This window comes from Diabrotica virgifera, chromosome 1 (assembly GCF_917563875.1).
Source record: "Diabrotica virgifera virgifera chromosome 1, PGI_DIABVI_V3a".
Classification (NCBI taxonomy): Eukaryota; Metazoa; Arthropoda; class Insecta; order Coleoptera; family Chrysomelidae; genus Diabrotica; species Diabrotica virgifera.
The window spans coordinates 64,695,465-64,708,180 of NC_065443.1; the positions used below are offsets into that span (position 1 = coordinate 64,695,465).

Consider the following 12,716-nt stretch of genomic DNA (forward strand, 5'->3'; position numbering starts at 1 on the left):
TTGAAAATTTGTAAGTAGTGGATAGTCCAAGGATCAAAATCTATATGATGTCGAAAGGCGCTTTTACTATGGGGGTGGTTGCCACCCCATCTCGGGGGTGGAAACTTTTATTATATTTAGACCGCAAAAGTTGGTGAAAACATTTTATTCTAAGCAAAAAACGTTCTATACATTTTTTTGATAAAATCAATACTTTTCCATGTATGTATTCGCTATCGAAAGTGTAATGCCCGATTTCACCAACGATACCTAAACAGTTGCCTTATTAAGTAATTCTTATCGATAGGAACTTCTTAAGTCAATACTTAGGAACAATCGCATTTCACAACTAAAAGAACTGCTTATCTAGGAAATGCTTTCCTAGGTATTACCTAGGGTGCGTTTGAACTATTTTTGATAAATAAAAAGAAGAATAAGATGACATTTCCCTACTTTATCGATTATTTGTCATTATTGTTTGTTTGCCAATTTGTTTTTATTCAGATTTGTACTGTTATAGTTATTTTATTTATGCCCGGTTGCACCAACAGTTCTTAAGCTTAAGTCGAGAATATCATAAGAATTAATATAATATAACTATAATATATTACAATAAGAATACCATAATATAATAATAGATATAATAGATAATAAGGTAAGAATCTAAAATTATGGTGCAACTTAAGTGATACTCAAGGAGGCAATATTTATAAGTAGAGCTTAGCTAAGCAGGAGCTTAAGATCTGTTGGTGCAACCAGGCATTAGTAGTTAGTTATTTGTGCATATAATAAATGTGGTATAATATATACCACATATAATATACCACATATAATAAGTGTGTATATAATAAATATAGTCTTGTATGTTATTTGTATATGTACAGTGAAATGGAGGAAAAGAAAAGAGTTGTAAATTTCACATATGACGAAAAATTGAAGTTAGTTGAATTGTCATTAATGAAATAATTTTAAAATAAATAATATGTTGAAAATTGCTTTTTATTATTAATTTTTTAATGACACACTTTTAGTTATATCATGAATGGGTTTTTGAAATACAACACTAGTTTGTTAGGTAGTAGGTAGACTACATAATTTTGTCAACAGACCTGTAAAAAACTCCAAAGGATTTTCTATATTTTCCAACATATATTATATTAATAATATAAAAGAAAATACAAAATTACAACTAATATACCTAATATTACAGCATAACAGAAAAATTAAGGTAAAAAGCAAATTATTGACAAACGTCACATTAAAGTACATTAGTCAAAATTGTAAAAATATAACCTGACTGCCAACGAAAAGTAATACCTAAAGTTTAGGGAGATCGAAATCCGTACCGTAACGTAAGGTAATGCTTAAGCGGTTTAGGCAATTCTTATCGTATGGTGAAATCCGTTTTAGAGTTAGGAAGTACCTAAACCCACTTAGGTAATTCTTAAATATTTAGGTATCGTTGGTGAAATCGGGCATTAGTTTTATATCGAAAAAATCAATGTTTTTATTTAGTTTTCTGCTAATATCTCAAAAAGTTTTCGTTTTATCAAATCAACTTTGCTTAATAAAAATGTACATTTTGAAAAAATAAACAAATCTGTTTTTTTTTTATTTTTTTTTTTAAACCAAGGGTAATCGAGCTATACTTTTTTATATGTTACCTCTTCTTCGTCAAATGCTAAATATTGTAGATTCAAAGTAAAACGACGGAAAACTATGCATTTTTCGAGGATAACTGGTTGAAACTAATTTAAAGTATTTAAAAATATATATCTCTAGAAATTTTGTCTCTAGCTCAAAAATTAAGTAACTTATAATGAAAATAATGTCAGTCCCTATTTGTTTTTTCAGCAAAAAATTTATCGGAAACAACCCCCTTATCACCAGCTTAATTAAAATTAGCCATTGACCCTATTTGGCCTTCTTCATTTATGTATTATTAATAGGTTCTAGAAGTTTGACCGGCTTAAAATTATTAGTTTTTAATAAAATGGAGTTAAAAGCGAATAATTAATTTTTGTAGTTTGGTAAAAAATGCCCTTTTCTTCGGAATAGAAAGATTAGCATCAGAGATACGAAAAAATGTTTAAAAATGAAATTGTAGTTTATTTAATTCCCAAGAACACGGTTTTCAAAAATTTTTCCTACGGCAAAAATTGAGTGATCTATTGCCAATTAAAACTTGTAATAACAAGCAAAAACCACCTTTACCAACCCTTTCAAAATCACCTCTTTTTGAAACTGAGGATTTCAAAAAGATTTAATATTAATAGCCTTATAGATCTTATAAAAACCTATAAAATTCTTTCTAAGATGTTGTTCTGAAGCTATTTCCTTGTGGCATTTTTATAATCAACTATTTTCAATGGGAGATAAGCCACAATGTTATGAAAAAAATGATTTTTTTAACGTTTCGAAGCCCAAATCGGGTTTCGTTGTCAAAATACAAAATACTACTAAAATAAACAAAAATGTTGTTGCTCAGTAAAAAAATTCTTCTAATAATTTATTTAATCTGACTCATTTATATTGGCAATTCAGACGTATATTATACATTTTAAAGTAGAAGACTTTAAAATGATATCTAAGATAAAAAATTAAAAAGTTACGGTTAAAAAATCAATATATTTTTATGAAAAAAAAAGAGAAATCCAATTGGAAGCATAATAATATAAGTTAGCGGTGTTTTTAGTCATTGGTCTTATTCATTTTTCTTTATTTGTGTATTATTAATAGATTCTAGACGTATGACTGGCTTATAATGATTAGTTTTAAAAAAACTGGAGTTAAAAGCTAATAACGAATTTTTGTAGTTTGGTAAAAAATGCCATTTTCTTCAGAATAGAAAGATAAGCATCAGAGATACGAAAAAATGATTCAATATGAAATTGTAGATTGTTTAATTTCCAAGAACTTGGTTTGAAAAATGTTTTCTGCGGCACAAGAATTGTAAATGAGTACCTATACCGAAAAACATTGATTTCTTAGATATAAAACTAACACTTTCGATAGCGAATAAATCAAAAACTATTAATTTTATCAAAAAAATGTATAGACCATTTTTTGCTTAGAATGAATGTTTTTACCAACTTTTGTGGTCAAAATATAATAAAAAATTTCCACCCCCGAGATTGTGTGGCAACCACCCCCATGGTAAAAGCGCCTTTCGGCATCATATAGATTTTGATCCTTGGACTGTCCACTACATATTCTCAAATTTTTAAGCAAATCGATCCATTCTGTAAATATTGCGAGGTGAAAAGCTTCAGTTCCTGGACTAAGTTTATCTTAATTAGCTCAGTTTGTTCCGTTTGTGTACAGATATTATTGCTTTTCCATATTTATTATATATTAGATTTATTTAATCTATAATCAATTTCTTCCGTTTTATAAGGCCCGGTAATTTATTATTGCCCAATTCTCTACTGTATCAAATGCTTCTCAAAATCAATGAATACAATATACATATACAAAGAGTATGTGATATTCATTTCATAAAAGTTAATTAAAATATGGAAAGACCGAACAATAACAAGTAATACCAAAGAACATGTGTTCGTTGTTCCCTGGTAATACTAAACTCAGATTTTTCAATACCCGTATTTCTCATATTGCTACATATCTTCTTCTTCAAGAGTTCTATAGAACTTCATTTAAACCAGTCCCTTAAATTATTCAACCATGACAGTCTCCTTCTTCCTATACTCCTTCCGCCTCTTATCTTTCCCTGCATTATCGATCTTAGCATTTCATATCGTTGTCCCCTCATTACGTGTCCCAGATATTGTAACTTTCTTATTTTTATTGTGTTTATTATTTCGCATTATTTGCCCATTTCTCGCAATACTTCCGTGTTCGTTTTCTTCTGTGTCCATCCTATTCTAAGCATCCTTCTGTAACACCACATTTTAAATGACTGTAGCTTATGCTTCAATGTCCAGCTTTCAAGGTCATATTGCAGTATCGAGAACACGTAGCATCTCAAAGCTGTTCATGTTCATGTTAATTAATGTTACTTAAAACCGTGATCGATAAAAATATCGTATTACCCTCAAATTCAACTTGTCGGCATATTTTTTTTTCTTGGGTTTGTATGACTGCGGACCTTAGGGTCCATTCGCCCATCTAACCGATTTTGCTCATTTTTACATTAATTTCAACTACATACTCTATGTTTATTTTCCTTCCTTATTTATACATTACAATATCATCATATCATTATTATTATTATTATTTTATATTCACATTTTTTACTTTTATTTTTCATTATATTATTCATTTTTTTATTCAATTATATTTTTTTTCCTTTTTTTTTGGATCTTTTTTATTTTTGTTTTGTTATATATTTTCTTTTGTTTTTTGTTTTTTTTTTGTTTTTCTTTTTAATTACGGTAAGACTAAAACCCGATTCATCCTCTCGGAGGTTATTCGTCTTCTTAATGGTTTCTGTTTTTTTTTTTTATACTTATTACAATATTTTTACATTTTTCTACAATATTTATCTAATTCTAAATACATATAGTTAACCATAGCTACTCATATTTTCAGTTCAATATTTTTAATATGCTCACATAATAAAATGACCACTTGTGGATTATTACTTTGATTTAATAAGAATTTTAAATTAATTGGATGTATGACATCCTTTAACTTATAAATTTTGTCCAAAAAGATTTTCACTTGAGCTTGTATTAGAGAGCAATTTAATATTTGATGCTCTGCGTCTCGTATTTTTCCACAATTGCAATATGGATCGGTTTTTAAACGAATTTTAAATAGAAATTTGGGAACTGGTACGTGATTAGACCTCAAACGACAAATTTTTCTTATTGCATTTTTGGAACGATTCCCCTTTATAAACCATGGTTTTTTTGGGAATCGTTTCTTGAATTTATTTGTAATGTTAACTTGTCGGCATATTACATTTTTGATTATTACATATTACATTTTTGTTTATGCTTAAAAATTAAAACGAAATATGCAGATAGTGTTATTTTTATGACCGAGCAGTAGCGGAGGGTTTATGAATTATGACCTGCAGTAATTGTAAATGATTGCGGTCCTGCAGTAATTATTGTAAATGATTGTGATCCGAGCAGTAAATTGAGGAATATGAGTTATGACCGAGCAGTAGGGAAGATATTATTTTAAATACGTAGGTATTATGTGCAGAAGTAAAATACTCAGTGTAAGATATCTTTTTATGCACCCGCTTATGATCAAATTCGATGTTTTCGAAAGTCATACCGCTACGACTACTAGGGACGTGTAAGATATTTTTAAAACGTTACGTTACTAGTTACATTTTTTGGCCGTCTCTATTCGTCACACCGACAGCCAACGGTTGGGTCGGGTTGGGTTTAATATGCGGTGCTGTAGAAAAATAAATGCACGGGTCACCCGTCCCGCCGGCGCAGGTTGTGTCTCGCTTAGGTTCAATTTGCACCGGGCCTTGAACCTAAGCGAGACACAACCTGCGCCGGCGGGACGGGTGACCCGTGCATTTATTTTTCTAGCGTGCCGCATGTTGAGCACAACCCAACCCAACCGTTGGCTATCGACGTGGCGAATAGAGACGGGCAAAATCAGTGCGGACATGTAACGGTTACTTTTGATACCGGTTCTCAGTGGTACTGAGTACAAATAGAAGAAGTATCTCTTTTCAATGCACTGAGTCTAGATCGTTCATAAAAATAACATTTGTTTTTACTTAATAACAGGCGGCAGCTAGTTTGTTATTAGTTTCATACGTGGAAGAGAATGATGCTAGATAAAAAGTATTTGTTTTATCTCACTAGGTATTAATGACGCATGGGTAACGACTCGCGGACTCAACTGTATTTATACAAATATTTGCCAGAATATTAATATTTAAAATACTTTAATGTAAAAATAAATAAATATAAAATCAAATTTCACTATACAATGTCCGAATATACCAATGACATAAAATATTTGTATTTACGTCGCTGAAAAATACTAACCTAGAAATTACAATTGCCATTTTACCATATGATTTGTGAAAATACGATCACACTCGATTACTTTTGTGTCAAATTATTTTTATTCGCGTCATCGATAGGTTATTTATTTAGAGTATTGTAATCGCCAACCAATTATACATCTTTAAGTATAAGTCGTAATAGACAAAGAAATAAACAATAAAATAGGAAAAGCAGGGACAATTTATAATACATTAAGAAATACGTTGTTTGGAAAGAAAGAGATACCCAAAGAAGTAAAAACACAAGTGGACCAAAAAGTGGTAAGGCCATCAATCGTCTATGGGAGTGAGTCGTGGACGCTAAGAAAGAACAACAAAAGAAAAATTAAAGCTACAGAAATGAGATTCCTAAGAAAAATAGGAGGGGCACAAGAAGAGGCAAAATAAGAAACGACACAATAACTCAAGCTCTACAGTTAAAACCGGTAGAGACAATTATAGGGGAACGACAGTTAGGATGGCTATGCCACATCCATAGAATGAACAACACAAGAACAACAAAAAAAGTATATAAAGTCAGGGTACAAGGTAAAAACAAAGTAGGCCGCCCAAGAATGAGATGGGAAGAACAAGTTAGACAGGAAGCAGAGAAGAGATGACTGCAATGGAGTATGGTAAAACAATTAGCGCAAAATAGAACAGCATGGAAAAGAAGTATCAAAGAAGCACCACAAGACTAAAATATATGGACAGGAAGATGTGTCAAATTTATATTCAGTAAAATTGTATTGTTAAAATAAGTATGTATTTTATAATTATTAAAATGTATTGAAATGTAGGTATTGAACTAGATGTAAACAGCCCAACACCGAAAGGTACAAATGGGCCTTACTGATTAAATAAATAAATAAATAAAATAAATGAATAAAGTATAAGTCGTTTTAATATGCAAATACCCGTCAAGGAATACAAGTTCAATGTATAATAATCATAGTGGTACGTTTTTTTCTTGTCACTTCCAACTGTAATGCGTTAGAGAGAATGCGATAATCTGTGACGCACTGAAAAAAGGGTTTGGGATAATCTACAGCACAATTACGTCTATAATGATAGATTTATATGTCGACAAGATGTAATCAACTTCGTTTTTGGTATTACCAATGGGTCTTAGCCTTAACACTAAATAATACTTATCATGTCGTCCTCGTCCTGACAAATTACAATAACTAAAGCCCCTTTGAAAGTAAGCTGCTATATTTCATGAAATTATATAACCTGATCATTTTCTGAACGAACATTGTTGAATTTTTTACAGGTGTTGTCCCCAATTACGAGCAGAGTATACGGCTCTAAAGAAGTTAGAGTGGGCAACGACAAAGTAGGATTAACAAAGCTCTACGTTCAAGTTGTATCTGGTCTACAGCTCAACATCTACCCTGATAGCTCTTTGGAAAACGTTTACGTTGCCGAAACTGGAATCACTAGAAAATTAACAGCACAATACCAGGTAAATTTAAAATATGAATCTGAAACTCAATAACTCAAAATTTTGTTATCGTTTTTTAGGAGGGTCTTCTAGATATTGAATTAGAGTTCTCAGATGGTCAAAAAACTCCTCTTCGAGACATTTCAGACACTGACTATCATCTTGTTGTGGAAAGCTTAGACCCTGAAGTAGTAGCTTTTGCGCCTATGGTTGCTTCACATCATCCCAGAGTTATAGCTGTTGGTGAAGGTAGCGGAGATCTTTTACAGGTAAAATTTGACTTAAATTTACTACAATATATAAAAAATATATATGAATTTATTCACCATTACGATGTGCTACGTGTAATACATTTTTTTTTGTTTTGTTCAGTTATCTTCTTTCTTCCATTTTTCAATTGCACTGCGTGCTTAGTTTCTTTTGCCCTGGTGGTTAAATTTAAGTTTTTTTATTTGTTAAGATCTTGTATTGATGAAGAATTATTTAAGAATGTAATCTATCAATCTGTGGCCGAGCCGGAATACCCTAAGTGGAAGGTACATTATGTAGGGCTAGTCTACAACTGTGGAATTTTATATAAGGTGATAAGTCTCACTTGCTATCCTTAAGTTGGTCTCTCAGATCGGTCTAGTTTCAGGTGTCTTTGGGTTCCATTGATGAATATGTAGCGATGTTTTCAAACTTCTTTCATTAGCTTAGGAGTTGGTCGTTTTCAGTAGCAAGTTGGTAATATTGTTTTCAGTAGTAGTGCCTGTTTTGACAGTTGTTACGTGATTTATGTTTAGTGTGGTCTAAAATTTTGTCATGCCTAAACATGCCCCTCGAATAAGACTTACAAATTTTGCAGATCGAACACTATCTTTCTGAAGTATGATACATACATGATGTAGTAATACTTTCAGGTACCGGATGATTCATCAGCTTTTTGCTATTTAGATGTTGATATGAATAAGTAGAGGTGTTTTACAAGTAGTTTTCGTCTTCAAGAAGCAATAAAATGATGTACTAATTGGATAAATATGATCTATTACGTCGATCAATAAATCCCGGGCCTTAATATAATAGGTAGTTATTTCGAATTCTTTTTTTAATGAATTAAAAATTAAAATATATAATGTGTCCACACACACAACTCTCTTTAACTCTCGTAAGGCGGTGCTTAGATTCTTACGTAAACAACTGTGCGGGGTGCATTTGCACCCCAACTGTATAATCCTCTTTTTGTATGTGAACGTCGGGGAAATTGATTTGAAAGATAATTAGTACTTATTTATGATATGAAACAAAATTTTACAAAAAAGTACTCATTTGTTCTTAAGAGGAAACAGTAGCGATCAACAGGTAGCGAAAACGCGTTCCAAGATTGCGGCTGTAATTTTGAATATTTTTTCGAGATATTTGGCACACGTATTCGTAATATACAGGGTGTTTCATTAATAATTGTCCATATAGTAACTGAAAAATCCTTAACACAAAACAAGAAGATATAACCTAAAACACTTAAATAAAATGTGGTTGCTTAATGAGTTACAGAGTGTTGTATCTAAAAATTTAAAAACTATTTTTGCTCAGCATTTTAATACTATTCGACGTATCCTTTCCATACTTGGCAGAAAGTGCGACTACTACACACCCTACTAAATTATGATAAACAAACTTTTCTAGCTACTACCAGAGGCGAACGATAGGGGGTAGTGAATGGTTGACCCTTCTCAAATTCTACGCCATTGGAGGAATTACTATTTTAGTACCATTTTTATATTCACTAATACTTTCTACGTAAATAATATACTGTTCATTGGTAACGATAAAGTCATTAGTTTTCGAGATATTTGAAGTTAAATATGAAACAGCACAGTTATTTTGATTAATTTTATGATATAATTCATATGATTAAAATTTAAAAATTATTTGTACCCAGTACTTTAAAACTATTTGGCGTATCCTTATCATAGTTGATAGAAAGTGTAGGTACTGTACATCCTACTAAATTAAGGTAAATAAACGTTTCTAGCTACTACCAGAGGCGTACGACAGGGGATAGTGGCTGGTTGACCCTTCCCAAATTTTACGCCAATGACGAAATTGCTATTTTAGTGTAATTTTTTGATTTTCCAATACTTTTTATGTAAATAATATACTGTTTATTTGTAACGATAAAATGATTAGTTTTCGAGATATCTGACATTAAAAATGAAGCGACACAATACATTAATCAAAATAACCGTGTCGTTTCATTTTTAACTTCAAAGATCTCTAAAACTAATGACTTTATCGTTACGAATGAAGAGTATATTATTTTAATAGAAAATATTGGAGAATCCAAAAATTTAACTAAAATAGCAATTGCTCCAGTGGCGTAGAATTTGGAAGGGGCTAACCATTCACTTGCCCTCGTGGTACGCCTCTGCTAAGAGCCAGAAACGTTTGTTTAACATAATTTAGTATTCTGTATAGTACCTATACTTCTTGCCAAATATGAAAAGGATACGTTGAATAGTTTTAAAATGCTGAGCAAAAATAATTTTTAAATTTTTAGACAAAACACCCTGTATTTCAGTAAGTAACCACGTTTTATTTAAGTGTTTTAGGTTAAATCTTCCTATTTTGTGCTAAGGCTTCTCCAGTTACTATATGGACAATTATTAATGAAACACCCTGTAATAAAGAATGGCGGTACAGAGCCCAATTTGAAAAATATATTAATATGTGGAAATTACTCTGTAATTAAATACAATATTAAAAAAACGAGCCTTTACCGCCATTAAGAAGAACAAAAAAATACACTTTTTTTTCCGATGCCTAGATTTTGTGTCATTTTGGAACTACTAAAATTTTTTTATTTCATTAGTAGTTCCAAAATGACACAAAATCTAGGCATCGGATAAAAAAGTTTATTTGAAGAAAGTGTATTTTTTTGTTCTTTTTAATGGCGGTACAGGCTCGTTTTTTTAATATTGTATTTAATTACAGAGTAATTTCCACATATTAATATATTTTTCAAATTGGGCTCTGTACCGCCATTCTTTATTATATTACGAATACGTGTGCCAAATATCTCGAAAAAATATTCAAAATTACAGCCACAATCTTGGAACGCGTTTTGGCTACCTGTTGGTCGCTACTGTTTCCTCTTAAAAAAAATATTATCGTTGCAAGACAAATACATGACTTTTTCAAAGAGTGACAACACAAAGTTTTTTCACATAATACAGTTATGCCGGGACTTTTGGTCTTTTTTCTCTGACATAAGTAACACCGACCTTGCCCCTTAGCTCTGTTAGCTCCATGTGGAACATCAGAAACGTCCAATTCAGGATATGAAATTTTCATCATTTGTAATCTACAGTCATTTTTATATAAAAAAAAAGAATGTGTGTGTACTTTGTACGCACGTAAGAAGTTATACTTCTATTATTTATGATTTCAACCAAAATAATATAGTTTAAACAGTTTATTTGTATTTTATTTAAATATTAAACTAATTTTAATACTTACCATTTTCAAAATTTTTTTATTAAAACATTACCAAAAATTAAAAAAAAGGAATATGAATTGTCCGGATTTGAACGCGGGACCTCTCGATTCGTAGTCGAATGCTCTTACCAGTGACTTACCACGGCTCTGTTTATATCATTTCTCGGACATAATTACAATCACGGTGACAAATAGATCAAGTGAAGTATAAAATAAAAATGTTTAAATAATACTTATTACTGACTCCCGAGCAAGACAAATCCAAAGACACAAAAATTATAATAAATATATTTACTAAAAACACTAATATATATTCTTTTTGCACCTTATTTAGCAATTAGATTTAGCAATTAATTCCATACTGTCGGTGTGCGCAGGCGCGTGGGATAATAAAAATTCACTCTCAATCGCGTATAAAGAAGTATAACTTCAAAAACACGTAAACGCAAAGAGTTTTAAATGCTGTAATGGATGGAATGCGTTTAGAATTGAATTGAATGCGAATAAAAAATGGACAAAAATCAAAAAGAATATTAAAAATATAGGTGAGAAAAACGAGGTATGGGGTCGCCTTACGAGGGTTAAAAAAAAGTTATGAATAAAATTAATTCTGACAAACATCGTAGTCATGCCATACGATAGAATATATTATAATATAATGGTCTCCCGTTTTATACCGCTGACTCGGCTTTCGGATTATAGCAGGGTAGTCTGCTATATCTAGGGCCTACGGTATACAAGAAAGGTAACAGGGCCAGTTTCACGCTATAGCCTTATTGCCCCTGGTTTTACCCAAGGTACTCATTTTATTCAGGCCGAGTCGTTCTGGGGCCTATAGACATTTTAAAAATGTCTAGATGTTCTCGCCGGTGCTAGGTTTCGAACCCCGGCCTACTTGCGTGGAAGCCAAAAATGCTATCGCCTGAGCTATCCGGGCCCAAACGATAGAATATAATTCATCAAATAACTGCAACCAGTATTATCGCTGAACATACACAACTATTGCTGAGATGGTTAAATTAAATGTGTGAGGATGTCATCGTTAAAAATGTGGTGTATTTGATGAATAATAATAATTGTTGATTACATAAAATTGGCATAAACTTATTTCCAATTTATGAAAATAAATTGTTTCGCAAAAAATCATGCCAAACATTTATTTTTTTTTTTTATTTTTAGGTAACACTTCTATTAGCTGAAGAATGCAGAAGTAGTGGCAGACCTAAAGTAAAACCGATTGGACCGTTGGCATCAGCAGCTGCTACTATCAACGTTGACTTTAGTACCATCGATATTCATAGACCGGATATACTACAGAACGATGGCGGTAGTTACGGTTCTTCAAAAGGAAGGGAATTTTCGGATCTTCAGGATATACTAAAAGGTAAGTGTTTTTATACCCCCTCCGTGGCTCAGTGGTAAGAGCGCCTGCCTTTGGATCGAAAAAATCCGAAAGGTTGTGGGTTCGAATCTCACCAAAGTCAGAAATTTTTCATTTATTATAAATTAATAAATGAATATAGTTTCTGTCCTTGTGGGATCAGTACTCACCGGAGGGACCGCAGACGTTCGGATACAATTAGCGTCTCTTTGCAAAGTAACAAGACACTTACTCAACATACACACTACACATGACACTAATACTCATGTTGTGACTGGCTGAATGACATAAAGTCCATGCCATTAAAAAGAAAGTGTTTTTATTTTATTATATTACAAAAATTCGTGATCGTTTTTAATTTATTCTAATCTGGACAAGAGAATTAAGTACGTATATAAAAATCAAAATGAATTAAAGTTTTAAACTTGGAAATTAAGTAGATTTCT

At 31.6% G+C, this 12,716-nt stretch overlaps 1 protein-coding gene across 2 annotated transcripts in view; it reads left to right on the forward strand.

Moving 5' to 3' along the window:
* The window catches only part of LOC114330029 (transmembrane protein 132E), a 260,229-nt gene that overhangs the window by 194,387 nt on the left and 53,126 nt on the right, over positions 1-12,716 (forward strand). For both annotated transcript variants that reach the window (XR_003652410.2, XM_028279327.2), the window contains exons 10-12: positions 7,242-7,433; positions 7,493-7,681; positions 12,069-12,273. Coding sequence is in view for 1 of the 2 variants with exons in the window: in XM_028279327.2 (XP_028135128.1) it covers positions 7,242-7,433; positions 7,493-7,681; positions 12,069-12,273 (586 nt within the window). In the remaining variant the exon portion in view is untranslated. The remainder of the gene's footprint in view (positions 1-7,241; positions 7,434-7,492; positions 7,682-12,068; positions 12,274-12,716) is intronic.